At 38.8% G+C, this 19667-nt stretch overlaps 1 protein-coding gene across 1 annotated transcript in view; it reads left to right on the plus strand.

The window, feature by feature from the left end:
* The window catches only part of prkcz (protein kinase C, zeta), a 148762-nt gene that overhangs the window by 9192 nt on the left and 119903 nt on the right, over positions 1–19667 (plus strand). The window contains exons 3-5 of the mRNA XM_066691228.1: positions 11230–11348; positions 13300–13389; positions 14971–15021. Coding sequence (XP_066547325.1) covers positions 11230–11348; positions 13300–13389; positions 14971–15021 — 260 coding nt within the window. The remainder of the gene's footprint in view (positions 1–11229; positions 11349–13299; positions 13390–14970; positions 15022–19667) is intronic.

Here is a 19667-nt window from a genome sequence, read left to right on the forward strand (position 1 = left end):
TTTAAAAACGACTTTGACTGTACTTGAGCGAAAGGGGATGATTAGAAAGGCTCTGAGCAGGGTTTCAAGGCGGCCCCACTGGCCTGTAAAGATGCGTGGCTCAGACCTCGGTCAGAGCCTGATTATAAGTAGGCCTAATCTCCTGAAACGATAATCATACACGGAAGCCGTGTTGAACTTTGTCAGGAACCTTGGTGAACCCTTACATGTTATTACCTCATGTTTTAATTTTGCGTCCTGTTATCCGTTATTGACAATAAAGGGAAACGACACTTAGCAATGGAAGCTGATTTTGATAAGTCATAACAACGCTGCCATGATACCAGTAACACCCTACCTAGCTTCCTCATTGATGGACCTTCCAATAGACAGAACCTCAGTTCTAGCCAGGGCAGTCGGACATTGTGAAATATAGGATTATTACATCGGAATATAAAGCATGCTTAGTGTAAAAGATTGGGTCTTTGAGGATTATTTCGAATAGGGGAGGGTTGTGACTTGACTTGATATTGAATTAGGGTACATTCTTTTGTCACGTGCGTCATTGTCTCCTGTTCTCCAAGGACAGCAGAATGGCATTAGGAACTGCGGACATCACAGACACCTGCAGAGCATCTTATTGTAGAAAAAATGTTGAGGTTTTTATTTTTCAATAAAGATATATTTACCCTACATTGTTCGATTTCCCTTCACTCGTCTCCCTTTGCTGGAGCAGAGACTTAACCAGTCCTTTGAAGAGCAGGGAGTCCAAGTGCACCGCAGCAAGATGAGTAACGTCTCAAGACAACCTGTACCAGATTATTAATGCTGCCCCTGCAGAAACGAGTGGTTAATGAGCTGCTGGCAGTCAACAAAGTCCTCTCTGTTTTCAATTATCTGCAGACACAATTTATGCCCAACAGGTTGTACTGTGTTTTCAAATTAGCCAGAGAGGATTTTAGAAAGGACTGATTGATTTTTGGCGATGGAAGTTTGGTAGAAACAGTGTTACGGCACCAGTAAGTTTGTCCCCAGATGAATATACATTTTCCATGTAAACACTTCAAGGACGGTAGATCTATTTGTGGTGTAATATTCTTAATATGAATAGTTCTTACAGTTCATTAATGCTTATGGCACCGTATGACTTCAATAAAAAGGCAAATGGAGGCAAGCTTGTTTCATACCGAGTCATAAAAATCTTCCATTGAAGGCATCCTCAATTAGCACTGCAGTGAAGTTTTATGTGGCAATGAAAAAAACACCATTAGCTATATGCAGTTAATTTAGATGAATCACAGAAACCTTTACCCCTCAGCAAAGCCTGAAAGAGACAATGTTCCAGTCATGTTTGTATTATCTTTCAGCAATACTAAAATAAAGGAAAGCATCAAAAATGTTGGGCCCTTCCATGAAAATACAAACCAATTTCTAAGGAAAACGAGGAAAATCAATATTTTGAAATCTCCCAAAGCATCCAAAACAAATACTATAATACTCTCATTTTATCCGTTCTGATCATAAAATTGCTGCATCTTAAAATGTTGTGAAATACAATCTAGTAGAGTTAGGATTGTATCTTTTTTTAGTGCTGTGGCATTTTCTTAGACTGAGTCACTAAATGAACTGCTGATTTTTATTTTTTAGGTTTCAAAAGGGTAAGGTCTTTATAAACTGTAGTTTGCGGTCATATCCCAGCATGTGATCATTTTCAGTGAGTAAGAATGTTAAGTGCTGGTAAAAAAATAAATAAAAGTTTGCTGAAATGGTTTTCATCACCAAGAGGTGGCTGAATTCATTATCGCAAGATTAAGCTGGAATCTTGTTTCCTCCCTTATCTTTGGTGTGCATGACACTAGACTGACCGTGACCAAGTGACATCACTTTATAAAACGCATAACAAAAAGAGTTCATGATTTAAAGCCGCACTGATATTTGCTTTACTTTCTTTTATAATCTAAAAATATTTAACTTCAATCTGAAATATAAGGAGGCTTGCATTGCAGCTGACCAGCACAGTAGCTAAGTAAAACCAACCAATAAAAGACATATACATATGACTCACAAACCTCTTGCATTTGTTATTTCTTTATTTGCATTTTCCAGTCTTCTATTGTAATTTATTTTACATACTCTGAAATGTACTGATCTCTGTAATCCCTTTATCCAGTCTGAACCCCTGATAAATGCTCCATTCATGTTGGTTTGCAAGTTTGCTACTAGGCTAAATCTTTCCTGCAGATTTCCATGCACAAAGTATAGCATGCACCACCTCTCTGCTTTGTGAATGTCTTTAAAAGTGTAGTGTGAAATTCACAGATGCATATTATAGACATCTGTTCTTTCACAGAAACCGCATGATTAGTAAATGTGAACAGAAGCAACAAATTAGACTTTGGAAGCTGTTAGAAGTCTTCTGTAAGTTCGGCTCAATGTTTTATTCATGAACAACGCTGAAAAGTTCTCGCAGCGTAAAAGGTATATAACAAATTTACCCATTTACTCTGGAGAAATGCACTTTCATCCTGTGCTTTATTTTTTCAATTTTCTTTTTATTTAGTGAGAGGTGTTTACCATATTTTTTTGACGCACGCGCACACACTCGCAAGGAAAATTCTGTTTGAACCATTTACAGTGTCTCTCAGCCAACTTTAAGGATTTTCAATTTTATTTTTCCTTTCTTAATGAAATATTTATCTTCCGCACAGTGTGTATTATATTTTCTAGAGTGCATATGGTGTCCAGCACTTAAGATGGGCACAATGGGGTCTTGGTTATTTATTACCAATGTGGTAATGTGGAGTTCTTCACAGTAGTGTGTGCAAAGACAGACTAGCTTTTCTGTGTGTATAGTTTGCAGAGAAAATAAATTGGAGGTCTGTCATCATAGGACATAAATAACCTGCTCCCCATGGCATAGAGACTGACACAGCAGAGACCTGCACTATGAACAATGTGACTAACAAGAATCGCAGAAGAGTATGATAATTCAAATCACTGGCCATCAAGGAAACAATGTGCAGATATGGTCTCTCTCTTCCCCTCCACCCATCAAAACTGAACACTGTTTCCTTAACATCTTCGTGTGATAGCAATCATTTCCTTCAAGAAGTACAACTTGTAAAGGGTAGATGTTAATCCTTTAAGTCAGTTATTGGCATCAATTATAGAGAAACAAGCATACAATCAAACTAGAGATTGGAAATGCAGAATTAAAGCTGTCAAAAGGGAACAAAAATTGAATTAATTGCCAAAGGGTGAAAAGGGATTATTCAGGTTTTATTTTAGTAAGGGATTAACAAAGCAAAGTCCGGTGATTATGCTAATGTGAAAAAGAGGGGAAGGTGAGGTGAGTTGTCTCTTTGTAATGTGTTAATTTCTGTTAAAATGTGTACCTGTGCTAGAGGGGATTATGAATTTACTGATAAGTACTTCTAGGCCTAGACAACATACAAAGTTTGACCTACCTGCAAATCTCAAATTACAAACTCCCTCCCTGTTGGGGGCTTCATATATAGTTAGAACCCTCTGTCTACTACTTTTAAATGTAAAACGTCATCGCAAACACATTTTTATGATAAGGGAAAAAAAAAAAAAAAACTGGCAGGAAACTGTCCTTTTTCATATTTTATACTGATAATTCTTATGATTGCATTTAATCAATTGAGCATTCTGTCCCACAGTTTTACATTGCTGTCACTGCTGTAGCCATCTGCTTGCATTTCAGTTAATTCATTACTGTTATTAGTGGCATGGGAAAAAGCTTGTTTTTCTTTTTCCACTGTGCAGTGATTATTGCCAGAGCTCACATTTTCATTATATAAAGCTCCACTTCATGCTCGCGTTGCCTTCAGGCACCCTCAGGAGTCTTAAATGGGTGCACCAGTGAAAAATGCCAGTGCCTTTGGGGAGTGATTGAGTTTCTGCTTACCATCCAGCAAGAGGCTCAATTATGTAACTTGCCTGAATTACATTCTGTAGCAGTGTCAAGTCATTCTCTACAATCTTCCTTACTTTTGTAAGTGATTTAAAGTAACCTCTTCTTCCTGAAATGTTTTGATTTTAGCAATTTCTCTTTTATTTTTAAATTAGCATTTCTAGGCTTATTTAGATTGTATTTTATAGAATGTTATAGCTCAGGGTTGAGTCGGGGAGCCAAACACATGGAGAACAGACAAGTTTATTTATTTATGATTAAGATTATTGTGATTATTCTTTATGGTGAGAAGATGACATTCCTTATAGATGTAGAGTAGTGCCTTTAAAAAGAAGTGTGAGATAATGAGTAGAGCTGGGGCAGGAAATAGTGTCAGCATTCCTGTTGTCTCTTGGCATGACATGCCATGGAGAATGTGTTTAGCAACCGAACGCCCTTTACTATTTACTGGAAGTGTGTGTGGGGGGCACAGCCAAGGTGAGGAAAGTGTGAGGAATTTACTGTGTTTTGTGACGTCACTATTTTCACCTTCATCCTATAAAGGATCTATGCAATTTTGCAGTAGTACTGAGCTTGTGATGGTACATGGATTCAGTCATGCCCAGAGTCACAGAATTGTCTTGTTTGAATTGGTACAACGAGGACATTGTTTTGCATCAGTTGGCTCAGAGAGGACAACTGTAACTGAGCCTACTGTGCTACAAGCTGTTACTTTGCATCGGAAATTGCAGGCACAGGGAATTCAAATAATGTTTCTGAAGATTCCAATGCAAAGAGAGTATACCCTGGGGTAAAAATTGTGTTGAGTTTTATTTTGTTTTGCTTGGTCACTCATTAGGTATGTGTTACTCATTTGTTATGGTCATCGTCATTTCTGTTAGCTGACTTTCCACAGACCACATTTGAAATCACTAAAGTCACTGAAACTATCAGTAAGATATATCGAACTATTTTGTGAAGGTTCAGCATGTATTGCAAACCACATTATCCTTATGCCCTGTAGCGTCCTCTGCTTTATCGTATTTTATGGATGGTATTTCAGAATGGCAGCCAAAGACATTTTGGATTCCTTTAGAGAACACACTGACTCTAACAAACTGCCAATTTGCACATTATCCACAGTTTATTATTATTATTATTATTATTATTATTATTATTATTTTAAATCTTTGTGATGGTGACCAAGGACCTTTTGTGACCTGTGTTTACACATGCAGAGTTTCTGCATTCAGGAAAAACAAAAAAAACAAAAGAGTAAATGTTTTCCTTTTAGAAACTCCCAAGGTCATTTGACAAATTACAGAAATGTTGAGAAAAGTGGTATTATTGACACTATTAACTGTTATTGACATTATTAATGGCCTGATGAGCGAGGAGCCCAGTATACATTCTTTTTTAATGTTTCCACCCAAAGGTGCCACGCATCAGTGTTAAAGCAACTATAGTTTTATTGAATTCAGCAGCTGATCTGGTGTCCATTCCCAGCTGTACTGATTTCTAAATGAATGTATTGGTTTATTGCCCGTTTTGACTGCATTTGTCTTAAATAATAAAACCACTCAGTTACAGTGATGCACCTTTGGTAGCTGAAAATGCTTTGCGATTTTGTTTTTTGTGGCTGTAGACTTTAACGTGTGCCTGATACTTCAAACATGCACAGCTGCACTAACGCAAACAGAACCGTTTTTATGTTACTTAAATGAGACTGAACGGCAGGCTTGCTGTTTAGCTAGTAAGGATGAGGAGAGGTATGAGAAGATAGGCGTCCATTGGAACGGAGGGGATGACTTTGGAAGGAAATAAAGCCCATCTGATTCACGGCACTGAGAAATGATTGGTACGCGGAGCACTGTGCCATATGAATCAAACAACTGGGCGGTGAACATGGCAGACTCACTTCTTTTAATTAGTCAATACGGCACCATTATTGAGGTTTCCATGGTTACCAATATGCCTGTCGCCACAGCACTGAGGCTCGGCAATCCAGCGTATTAATGGCACGGCCAGGGAAATGCAGTTGAGGCAAGGACGGAAATGTAGAGAGAAATCGGCAGAGGAGAAGCTGAGCAGTCCAGAATAGAATACAAATAAATACGCAAACAAATAATAGAAAAACGGCAGGAGAAGGAGCCGTAAAAATCAAATTTCATGTTGAATTTCAGTTTGATTAATGTTATGCTTTCTCAGGCCGTGTTTGTGACATCCCTGACAGAAAATATGAGCAGTGTGGCCGCAATTAATAACTTACATCTTCTGTAGTTGTAATCTACTCTTTGTTGCCTTTCTCCTCTGTCCCACTAGAGGGCTGTATCTCACGATGACACTGGCAGACTATGTTGTTGGCAGGTTGAAATAGGACTGCCAGTACAGCTGGCACAAATTGGCATTCTCTGTTCCTGCATACCAGCTGCCCCTTTCACAGCTAGGTTTTTATCCTCCAATAACAGCCTGGACAAAGTATGTGTGTTCTTAGGGTACAAAATTACACTATCTGAAGACGAGTAGACAAAGCCTGTCTGAAATTCAATTTTAAGCCCTGTCCTTCAGAATAAATCCGATAAAGCCCCCAATATGATTATTTCCTGTATCACTTTATTAAAGAGAGGGATCTGCATTATCAGAGGTATGTTTGAAAAATTATAGAACAGACTTTCTTTTCAATGGCAAAAGAGAGGCTTTTTTAAGACTTGTCTAAAGTAATCCCTAGTCAAGTGTACTGGGGGGATGTCTAAAGTAAGATACTTCAGTCCATGATAGGAATCTGCCTGGAGTTCCTTTCGGGCGTCGATGTTGGTCATACTTAATGTGTTGTATCATCATTCTGCGTAGTTGGTATAAGTCTGTACAGAGAAAGACGTGTATAATAGTGTAAAAATACAATTATCCAGGGCCTCTATGCCCTGGCTGCAGATTTTCTGTTTTGTGCATTAGATTCCTGCATTGCTTTGTTTTTCTCCATTTGTTTCAGCAATGCATTGTTCAGACACTGCAGATTTTAGGGTATTGATGTCAAGTTGGCTTTCAACAGAGATATTGCGGTATAGAAGTTATTACTTAGAAATTGCAGAGACATACTTGTGATTTTTCATACAGCTGGAGAAGACTCCTAGAAGCAGACTTTGACTTAGGGCTTAAATATCCATAGTCCAGTGTGAGCCTCCCCTTAGGTGATGTCTGTCTAAATGTGATATAAACCCTCATAACTGGCACACATTGAATTACTAGACATTATGGGAAGGATTTTGAAAAAGGTTGAGCTATGCATTATTGTATGTTGTATATTCTTCTTTGGCAGTGTACTTTAACAGAATAGTTGTTCTCCATGTTCATGTTCTCGGGTATGTTTATGATCAGGTCTCTGGGAGAGCTGAAGGGAATTACATGCATATCCTGAGACCTTGGCATCTGCAGCATATTATTTTCGTATATATATTCATGATATGATTCATTATCATCATTACCTGAGCTAATTGTAGGTTTCTATAGCTGTTATCTACTCTGATATTACAATTCTACCAATGGTATGTTATTTGTCAGGTAATGTCATGCTTAATTGCATGTAAATGAATTGAGGTTTATGCATAATCCCAGGAAATCAATCCGAATCATATTTTAGAGCTCCGTAAATACATGTTTAGAGTAAACAATAAGAACAAAGCAATGTATTAAACATACTTTTCTTTAGCATTTGTTAATTAAAAATTAGCTCATGCTGTGGCTTTCTATTAAGTAAATTAAATGATTAACTTGGGTGACATTTGAAACGTGGTGTCAAATCTGTTTGGGAGCTTGGATATGCAATCTAATTTCATCACGTAATTTCTGCCGTGCAGAGGTTTTTCTTCCATTCTTTAGACTCAAATAAGATGAACGGGGTGAAATGCCATTGACCACGAAATGAAGCCAATAGCGTTGGTTATCATTAACCTTTTCAAGGACAAAGCAGTCTTGATATTTAAGAGACCTTTGCTGTAGGAAGGGGATTTAACCTAAATGGGGTCAGAACAAATCTTGTTTGTTTAATTTGTAACTGATAGAGTAGAATTCAATTTCAGTATCGGTTTCAGTAGATTTAGAAACATTTGAGACTGGTACAGTGGATACAATCAATATCATTCTGGTTTCTGCTTTGGAATGCACTTCTTTTGACTTAGTGTGTTGCAGAAATCCAGATACTTTTCATGAAAATTATCTTGGTTGATTCCAGTGGTAATATTCTCTGCTCAGAGATGCACAATGGGCCCTATAGCTTGGAGGGTGCTGGTTTGGATTCAGCCAGTGCCACTAGCAGCTTGTGCTTGGGAGCTCCCAGGTGACAATTCTCCATTAAGTGAGGACTGCCAGTGTTAGGAGTCCTGAAACTGGCAGGAAGATCCTTATTTGGCACTCACCGTTACTGCCGGTTACTGGCCGGATGCCTCTGGATGTGGGTGTAATCAGTAAGGGCTGTCTATCCTCATTCTGGCACCAAAGCTCTGCTGTTTGTTTTCCAGGCTGGCGTTACAAAACAAAGCAGATGGCTAGGTGATGCCCCTTGTCTTGGAGCATGTGTGTGTTGTCTTCATCTCTCCCATGCCAGAGAGGGGGCTGGATAAAGTGGTAAATCAGGCTGAGGTTGAAGCAGATATTCCAATGGTGAAAGAAACCATGAAGGCAATTTAAACAGGAAAGAAAACAGTGAATAGAAATTGCTAGGATGTCCAGGTATCTTGCAAAGGCATAGCATTGCAGTAGTTGAAGATTTCCATTTCCATATGGCTGCATCTTTCCACCTCATCCTCAGACTGCCTTGTTTAAACCAAAAATACAAAAGCTGTCTCCTGCAGACGTCAGACTTCGGTAAGGAGGCTTCATCTTTACAAGAATGTATTCCTAGTTTAACTACTGTCACGGGACAGGCAATCCGACAGTCTCCCCAGATGTAATGGCTAGGTATGGTTTGTGAGAATTTTCATTATGGCTCCATACATACTTTATGCCTGATCTTATTTTATGACATTTAATGCATCCTAATTTGTCAGCTGTTCCCCAGTTAAATCCAACTACGAGTGATCCGTCACTGCTCAGACCCACTATTTTAGGATCCTTGTTTTTTTATTTTTTCTAAAACGGCATTTTATTTAGCTGCTTCTCTCTCCATGTTCTGTTTCGAATAGCTTTCCACTTGCTTCTGGTGAAATCGTGGGAAAACAAAAGTTAAGTACAGTATCTCCCCTTTGTGAAGTTGTTAGGGTTTAAAAAAAAGTAAGAAAAGAAGCCCTCTATTACATATATCCTATTGAAAATGCCTCTCAGTGCAGAAACTTCCATCCATTTTCGTTTTCAGACCGGAGAACTGGGCTTGAAACGAAAATGTGTGCAGTCAGCCAAGTGATTTGAAATGAGCTGTGCTGATATCATTAGCTTAATAGCTTTAAAAAATTTCAGTTGGACATGGGAATCCATTTCACTGTTTTTAGTGCCTTTGCCAGAGAGACTGAAGAAGAGGTAGTGTAGGGTATTCAACTTTAAATAGAAACCTAAAAAAAGCTTACAAATCAAAGGAGGTCTCAACCCATGTTACTATTTTAATTAATTCACATAAGGAGTATTTTAAATCGCAATAATTCTTTTCAAATATAAACAGCCTTAAAATAGCATCACATTATTGACTGTTAACCCTGTACTTAACACACTTGACTATATTATATATATTATATATTTGCATCTCTTTGTTCATTAATATGAAACATTCCTTACAGTGAGGGAAATAAGTATTTGATCCCCTATCAATCAGCAAGATTTCTGGCTCCCAGGTGTATTTTATACAGGTAACGAGCTGAGACTCTCTTAAAGGGAGTGCTCATAATCTCAGCTCGTTACCTGTATAAAAGACACCTGTCCACAGAAGCAATCAATCAATCAGATTCCAAACTCTCCACCATGGCCAAGACCAAAGAGCTGTCCAAGGATGTCAGGGACAAGATTGTAGACCTACACAAAGCAGCAATGGGCTACAAGACCATCGCCAAGCAGCTTGGTGAGAAGGTGACAACAGTTGGTGCGATTATTCGCAAATGGAAGAAACACAAAATAACTGTCAGTCTTCCTCGGTCTGGGGCTCCATGCAAGATCTCACCTTGTGAAGTTTCAATGATCATGAGAACGGTGAGGAATCGGCCCAGAACTACACGGGAGGATCTTGTTAATGATCTCAAGGCAGCTGGGACCATAGTCACGAAGAAAACAATTGGTAACACACTACGCCGTGAAGGACTGAAATCCTGCAGCGCCCGCAAGGTCCCCCTGCTCAAGAAAGCACATGTACAGGCCCGTCTGAAGTTTGCCAATGAACATCTGAATGATTCAGAGGAGAACTGGGTGAAAGTGTTGTGGTCAGATGATACCAAAATCGAGCTCTTTGGCATCAACTCAACTCGCCGTGTTTGGAGGATGAGGAATGCTGCCTATGACCCCAAGAACACCATCCCCACCGTCAAACATGGAGGTGGAAACATTATGCTTTGGGGGTGTTTTTCTGCTAAGGAGACAGGACAACTGCACCGCATCAAAGGGACGATGGACGGGGCCATGTACCGTCAAATCTTGGGTGAGAACCTCCTTCCCTCAGCCAGGGCATTGAAAATGGGTCGTGGATGGGTATTCCAGCATGACAATGACCCAAAACACACAGCCAAGGCAACAAAGGAGTGGCTCAAGAAGAAGCACATTTAAGGTCCTGGAGTGGCCTAGCCAGTCTCCAGACCTTAATCCCATAGAAAATCTGTGGAGGGAGCTGAAGGTTCGAGTTGCCAAACGTCAGCCTCGAAACATTAATGACTTGGAGAGGATCTGCAAAGAGGAGTGGGACAAAATCCCTCCTGAGATGTGTGCAAACCTGGTGGCCAACTACAAGGAACGTCTGACCTCTGTGATTGCCACAAGGGTGTTGCCACCAAGTACTAAGTCGAAGGGGTCAAATACTTATTTCCCTCATTAACATGCAAATCAATGTATAACTTTTTTGAAATGTGTTTTTCTGGATTTTTTTGTTGTTATTCTGTCTCTCACTGTTAAAATACACCTACCATTACAATTATAGACTGATAATTTCTTTGTCAGTGGACAAACGTACAAAATCAGCAGGGGATCAAATACTTTTTTCCCCTCACTGTACATGCTTACAGAGCCTTGTTAGACAATGTCACACAGCTGTTTCACGTCACACCCTCTCCTTGTTATTCTATACTTGTCAGAAATGCCACCCCCTAGTGTGCAATCATTTCATGTAATTGTGTAAGTTGAAACATTAACATCTGCTCATATGTTTCCAGAGACATGCTCATCACGGACCTGGACGCTACCATGACATACACTGGGCTGTGCAATGAAGTCCGAGACATGTGCCGCCTGCATCAGCAGCCCATCACTCTCAAATGGATTGACGATGAAGGTACGTTGCTTCACTGTGCGTTGTGAAGCTGTGTGGGTCAATAAACTCCCCGCATTTGGCAGCAGTAGTGTTTTCTTATGAGTTTCATCATAACTGCGGGGGAAGAAGCAACCAATAATGAATACAGCAGCCCTTGCCTATGTTCTAGAGAGAGGCTGTTCTGGTACGCTGTCAGTGTTATATAAAAACAAATAAAAATAACTAAATTGTTGTTGAACTACATAAAAAATTGTTTTTATGGTAAATGCGATGGAGCAGGTGACTAAGACATAATGGGATATTATGTAGCTCAAATTATATTTAATATGTTATGAATATCATTAACATAATTCTTTGACCAGACCAACTGTGTAATTGTGTCTACAGCAGTGTCTGAATTCAAAATTAGTTTTTTGCCACTACCCTAACTCTGTAGAAGAAATGTCTTTAAATTTTCATGTCAGCCTGAAGTCTTCAAGATTAGATCAAGATGGACCTCTTCTACAAAAATAAAAATAATCTGGGCTTCTTGAGTTATTTATGTGATTTTCATGAAATCTCATTGATCTTTTTTCTGAAACTTCTTCCTCTGTGTAAGATGACAGATCTGTCAGATGTGTCAGTTTGCCTGCTGAAGTATTTGCAAACAGAATTTCTCTCCATCCTGTGAAGTTTTTCTGTAGTGCATGCATAATGTGTGAATCCACATATATGGACACAGTGCACTGGGTAAGAGCATCTGTTAAGAAATCAATTACAATGATCTAGATGATAATGATAAAGGACATATTTCTATGAAGCTTTAAACATCACTGATATGTCATCTGTTTTCGTAGAATTCATATTATATGCAGGCTTTCAATCAGAAATTGCAATCGGATAAAGGGAGCTTGAGGGTTGAAGGTCAGTATTAGTGCTGAGGCAAATGCTGCAGCAGAAGCCGAGTCATTGCGTGCTTATAAATGAAACGGAATTGAATTTCAGAATGTAAAAATGTGCTCGAGAATATCGAATAATAAAATATTCAAGGAGAGTGAATCAATGTTTTCTTAGAAGTGTGTCCATACAATTGTTAGTGTAAAATCTTAAGCTTGCTCTGTATTGTCTGGTACTATGTTTGTTTGACTTTGAGAAAAGTGTCAGTGTGTTTTTAAGCAACCATCTGACCACTGAAACATGCACACTCAGTATATTAATAAGGGAATGCTGACACCATCAGTAAACATTTTTTTTTCCATGTACCTCATAATGTAGAACATAAATGTGTGCACACTGAGTTTTTGCATGGCCACAAAGATTGTTTAGTGATTTAATCTTGTCAGTTTCTAATTTATCTAAATTTCAGGTATACAAAGTGAATAAGGTCCAAATTTAGAAAATGGTACGATTCATACACTGTGTGTTGGCTGGCTGATACAATTCTCTCTGCCTCTCTCTCTGCCACTCTTCATGTTAGGATTGAAATATACAAATAAAGCTAATTTGTGTTTGTGGACCAGTTAAAACCTTTATTAGTGTAAATATGTAGGATTGTTACTGGCACACCATTTGAGTTATTGAACTGTTTAATGGGAAATGGAACATAAAACGCTATAGTGGGAGATATTAAAAAATTAAAAAAGTGAAATGTGTTCTGCATAATGGATTAAAGTTTGCTTTTCAATTTTTTTTTCTTCTGCGAAATAGCTTAGTAATGCATTTTTAATGTTTTTATAGTGCAGTTTATTTTCCTGCTTTAATGTTTGCTTCAACCTACAGATTCTTTCTGTATTTGCCTTTATTGGGTTCACCAGGATTGAAACGATGACAGTCCGTTTACTCCAAAGCAGACCTCTCTTAGTGCCATGCCATGTTGGGTGTGTAAGATGCAAACAAGCAAAAAAATTCTTAATGGATGTGGATAAAACAAAGCAAGAGTTACTCTTTTAAGACTGTTTTGTCCAGCAATGTCTTCTGTCCTTCTTGTCTGCAGGTGATCCATGCACCATATCCTCCCAGATGGAGTTGGAAGAAGCTTTTCGTTTGTACAGCCGGAACAGAAACGAAGGGCTGCTTATCCATGGTACCTCTCTTTGCTCTCACTCTAGATTTAATGCTTTGAAAGAGACTTCAAACCTTCAAACCAAAAGATCCTTCACTGTTGCCAAAAGCAACAGCCAAAACCAAGATGAAACTGTTAAATGAAGCGGTCTCTAGTGAAAATCACCCTGGCCACTGTGTACCATGAAACGCCAGTCAAAATCTTAAACCTCAGTGGAGTTGTTGCTTTGTTGTAGAGGTTCAGAACTTCTTTCTTGAATTAATGATTCCCACTCCCAACCCCAAGAGATGAAACATTGCTGTGGCTCATAAACAATCAAGACATTAGGTTTGCTCCTTAATTTGGATAAAGATAAATGAATGTACCCCCCCTTCAGTGATATGCCTTTTATATATGGTATTTGTCCATGCATGTGTTTATCTATTAGAAAAACAATTCTTAAATCAGCAGATGATCCTGTCATCTCAGTGGGCACGAGTAGCGTACTGAACACGCTGCCAGTGGGCCACACATTCAGTACTGCAGCAGACTCCTGATGAGATGTTTAGGGTTGCTGTACATCCAGTAAGCTCTCCATTAATGTTCTCCAGAATTAGTTACCTTGTTGGAGCAACCTGTCTAGACAAAGACTAGCATCATTAAGGAGCATGTAATGCCACTGGCTAGGAAACATGCCAATCATTATTCCTTTTGTTGTTCACATCCTGGTGAATTTCAAAAGTCGGCAGGGTAATGCAGTTTGCTTCTGAGATATCAGCTTGTGTTCATGTGGGAGGGTGTGTTTACGAGCTCGATCTCTGACCTCTCTGGCGGCTGCTGGAGAAGTGCCAGCCACAGTCTCTGCAGTGTCATCTTGGTCTGGAGGAAGCCGCTCTGAACGCCAGCATATGGGCCCCTGTCTTGAGGCCGCATCCCCTGCATGAATGCAAGCTGACATCTTGAAAGTGATTGCATTGGACTTCTAATGTGTCTGTTTAAAAAGCTGTTGGCGTGTGAGCAATGACTAGAAGGATTCCAATCATGTTGGCGAACACTTTGAGCAAGCGCTGGTGACGTATTATGATCAGTTTTTTTTAAACTTTGCCATTTGCTCTTTAAAATTGAGCAATAGCGACTGAATTGATCTGATGTCCTGACCATTGGGATGTAATGGAGGACATGTAATGAAGGCCATTCAGGCCTGTTTTAAATATGTTTATTTGGCCAGGCTAGTGATGACTGCATCTTGTGTATTTATCACTACCAATTTAAAGTTAAATTTCAATTCTGGCAAAAAGTCTCTTCTTGTGGTCTCCTTGATTTTGACTAAGACCAACAATGACATTTTAGAGCCTAAAAATCAGTTGCTCAGGTATCGCCAGAAGTGCTGCTTAACAATAGCCAGAACCCCAGCTTGTAGCAATATTGGAGACTTACCCCAGTCTGAAGAGCTGGTGGACCACAGACCATGGAAGTGTGATGGTTTGTGAATGCAATGTCTTAATTTGCTTAGGCACTCTTTAACAGTGTAGCTCTGGGAATTTAATCATGGAGAATGGACATGGACAGGGAAGAATCTTACCTTAATGTTTCTAACGTGGTGTAAAATGTGTTCTCTTCTAGTGTTCCCCAGCATTCCAGAGAAACCAGGCATGCCCTGTCCGGGAGAAGACAGTAAGTACGGGGTATCCAATAACCCATTACTTCTCACTAATAACTGCTCTGTGCCATTCGGACCCGAAGAGCGATAGGATTATAGACTTTTTCTGAAGGAATCCATCATGATGTTGCTGATTGAGTTACACTGCAGTGCTTTTATGTGAGCTTTTCATTAGTATATATTATTTTCTTCTGAAGAGGAGGAGTTAATTCAGGTTGTATTTCACAGCCCCTGCTGGTCCGTTGCAGTGCACAGGTCCATGTCAGCAGACTTGCATTATTGTTGAAGGCTTTTGTGCTCTTTGCGTTGGAAATTAGTGCTGTAGTTAGTGGGGTCATTGAAGATAATTTTGGAATCCAAATTCTGCTTGTAGTGCCCAGTTTTTAGGGCTGTAATGGAGTTCACATAGAGCATTACCTGGATATCGTTTCATCTGCAAATATTGCAAAAGTAATGTAAGTGAATAAGTAGCACAATGTGAGATGAATAAGTAATTCAACACAAAGACTCGATCGGCTCTAAATGAGCAGCTCTGAGGTGCTTAGAGCCTGTTACTTCATTATGCACTAGTGCTGCAGCCCCAGACCCTTTGCCCATAATCTGAGAAGTTAAGTGGCTGAAATCATCTTAATTTGCACAGAACTATCTTTACGAAGGACTTTGGACTGCTGCCTCAGTGTCCTTTGAATTCATATTGACAGCACTCCAAAAAAGCTAAATGAAAAGCAAGCGGTGACCTGGGAAAGCAAGCCACTCTCGTCTCTTGCAGTCACGTCACATCTATCTCGCAAAGTCCTTTGCATAATGGAGGGTTTGTTTATGCAGGCAACTTGGTAAGGTTTTCAGATTCCCAAAACATTTTCTGTGCTTAAAAGTTGAAGCAAAACAAATTGTTCTTTGTGGGCGAGAAGTGGAAGAATGTCAGTGGATGTTGAGTGTTTTGAGTGCTAAACTTATTAGAAAATATAGAAATTTAGCAAATTCTGCATTCAGCCATACATTCCACGTGTTCTTTCTCTAACGGCTTAATTTAGAGCCGATGGAGATCTTTGACAGACAGGTGAATATTGATCGAGCAATTAAAATGTGTGGGGGGAAATGTTTGGTTGATGCTACCTCTACCAGATTTAATGTGCACTCCCCAGAGTTATATAAATGCCAATCTGACTTTCTGACAAAGATCCTTGTCGAGTTATTTTCTGATGAAATTTGCAGCTTTTTGTACAAGTGCTGTACAAAATGGGTGACTCACTTTTTTTTGTTTTTTTGTGTTGGATGTTTATTTTGTATTGGGTTTTGATTCCAATGCAGCGTTATAAAAAAATCTGTCTAAATTGTCTAGAATTCTAGTGTATTAGAATATGTCTAGAATACTAATTCACAATTAGTAGAGATTATAGAATGATTATAGAATGGTTAAGCCCACAATATTACTTAGATCTGTATGCTAAAATTGATTGTTTTTGTCTTTATCTGTAAGCCATGACATTTTTGCATGAACACAAATACATCCAAACTTTTAAATAATGACAAGAAATATTGTATATCAAAGTGATGTGAATATGCACATTTTCTATGAAGTGCAAGCACAGAAACTTCTATGAGTCTTATGGGGAATTTACATTAGTTTAGTCTCCCTTGTTGAGCTGTACAGAAGAAACTGCAGTGTCATTCATTCATAGCCATTGAAAAAATATATACTGCCACTGCCAGTATATAATTACATTGGTCAGTGACAGCCTGGCAATCAACAGATGAACAGGTTTAAGGATATTGTTTAAGAATAAGTGGCTGTCACTGTTGTCCCATATTTTTAAGTGTGTTACCAGAGTTTCACTCGTCTATAGTAAAGATCTGTTGAATAAGTCTAGCTTGCCTCAAGAGTATTTTGGGAAAATATGTTGCCGGTAATCTTGTCAGGCATCCTAAAAATAAAAATTTAACCCATGTTTAAATAAAGCTAGAATTAAATGCATAATCTTAATCTCTTCTAGACTAATCTACTATATTGTCAGGTTGTTTTATTGTGATCATAGCTGATGGCTTTAGATGAATTGTGTGTAGGGGTTTTAAATCAAGCTTGTAAAGTCAATAAAAAAAAAAAGTGTTTTCTGCCAACTCTGTTTGGTGATGTTATGGGGCCCCTGAGTCTGATTTAAAGAACCAATAAAGAGCAGCAAATTGGCCCTGGAATTTGATCTGTATATATTCAGCAGGTATAGCTCCAAGCCATCGGATTTATCTGTCAGCTCAGATGTCACCTTGCAGAGAAAGACGTGTCACCATGCATGCAGTGTGCCAAATTTTGCAGCCCCCTTGTGTTTTAATTTCCTTCTTCTTGCAACTGCAGATAAGCAAATGCAAAATGGTTCTGAGAAGAAGCTCCTTGCCTCTGTACAAGTTAATGTGAAGTGCCCACTTAATGCAGTGTCCTAGCAAAGAAGCAGAAAACAGAACAAGGGGATTAGATTAGGGGAACCACTGGGGATGGTTAGACTGGATGCATTCAACCATTCAAACCGGATCAGAAGTAGTCGTCTATGGTTGGAATACACATTTATAAGTTCATTCAGGTTTTGAAAGCTGAAAGGCCGTCATAAATATGAACTACAAAATAAGCAATAAACAGGCTATTGATTAGAAACGGCACCATAGAGGTGGTTATATTATACTTGTATCTTGAAAGTATAGTTTACAGTCCGGAAGCCTATATGAGATGTCTTAACCAAGTATATACCTCCTAGTAAGCACTTTGTGATGTAATCGTGTTGCTGTTGTAGACATCAAATATTTTTTTGATCTTACAAACTCTCCTGTTGAGCTCCACTGCCAATTTAATCTCTTACTGATAAACAGGTAAAAACATTGCTCAGCAGAGAACCTTGAATTGAACTAACCGCACTAGATTCCCAGCCTTATGGGACAAGGAAAATGTGACAACCCTCCTCCCTGAAGAAAACTAAAAAAGGATTAAACAAGCCTGGGATCTTTATTTTAAAAAACTATTAAAAAATACGACGTTTGGAGTGAACACAGCAGCTTTATCTGAATTTTAAACCGTGAAACGTCCCCACAGCAGGTGGCAACATTTGTGCTGCTATTGCATTTGTAACTTTAGGACACATTGCAGTACAGCCGCCACTCCTGTCAGCCAGTTTTAACAGCTCTGCAATACAAGATTTAAACGTGTATGGAGGATCCTCAGTGGAGCGGTCTAGCAAATGCAGAAAAGCCTTTATTGATATTTTCTGACTTTAAATCTAGAGGTTTAGAGACTGTGAGATTTGTGGGAGGCAATGATGCACCTAAAGTGTTAAGATAGGCCATGAGTTGACAAGTTTCTTTGTCAAGTTTGGTGGTTCATTTTATTTTTAATTTTTTAACGAAATGTCTGTTCATGTACTCCCTTTGTTCCTGACACAAACTTTTTTTCTAACAAATATAAAGTCTTACCTTGCCAACACAAGTTTTACAATATACGCAGTCTGAGGTTCTCCTAGTCATCTTCACTTTGTACAATGATTTACTTGTTTGTTTCTCTAGAAGCCTTTCCGCAGGGCGAGAGAGCGTTTCCACACAATGCTCCCTGAGTCTTAGAACAGTTATATTGTTTCCCCCATGAAAACTACAGTAGTCTGGTAACAAACTGTCCAACTCATCAGTACAGAACGTGCTCATTTCAGATGGCAGTGTTTATGAAAGAGAATTACACCGTTGCCTCTAAGCATTGTTAGACACTCGCTCATCCTGTTAACATCCCGACCTGCAATACTGAGTGAAACTAAAGCAGCTTGGAATATCTTATCTCCCTCTGCCAGCTAATGTGAACTGCAGTCCCTTCGGCGCTGGCTTGCCGGAGCGTTTTCTTCAAACCGGGAAATTGTATCACAATTTAATGAGGATCGTGCCAGGGTAGAACACCAGGTGTTCAATTTGGGATCCCAGTAAAAGTACTTGGATGCCAGACAGCCGGTAGACTTGATAGACCTGATCTTCTGCAGCAGTTTCTGTTCTTTCTCTCATTCGTGGTTAACAGATTATGCCTATGAAAAAATACAAAAACATGTTTTAAAGGATCAATTTAAAGTAGATGTTTCAAATCTGCTGTGGCACTGTTGTGGGGTTAGATATTATAGCAAAAGCATGATATATATACACTTTATATTTTTTAAACGATAACTCAGGTCTCTCTCATTTAACCAGGTGTGTTTAAGATAAACATTGTATAATGGTAATGCGAATAACCATGGCTGTTTTATAGTGATTAAAGACTCATCAAGACTGGAGCCATCCATGCCTGTCAGGCAAAATAACACCCTAGGAGGAGAACAAAAGAAAAAACCTAGATGAAGTTCAATTATAACTACATACATATTCCATTATTGCTTTTTAATGGTAGTAACCTGCTTTCATTTGTCCACGATATTAAGATTAATACTGCTGATTTAATAAGTAAGATACCCTCTCCCACCTTGGAAACTATAATGTTCTAAATAAATTGATTGTAAAATGAAAAACCTTTGTTTGCTATAATGATCTATATTGTATGTCATTGCTCACATGGCTCTGTTGTTGATAAGCATCCCTGTTTTCATTTGTTCTGCTGCTTTACACTGCTTTGCACTTGCATACAACTTATGGTTCATTGGCATCCATCCAT

The sequence above is a fragment of the Amia ocellicauda genome, chromosome 18, assembly GCF_036373705.1.
Source record: "Amia ocellicauda isolate fAmiCal2 chromosome 18, fAmiCal2.hap1, whole genome shotgun sequence".
NCBI classification, from domain to species: Eukaryota; Metazoa; Chordata; class Actinopteri; order Amiiformes; family Amiidae; genus Amia; species Amia ocellicauda.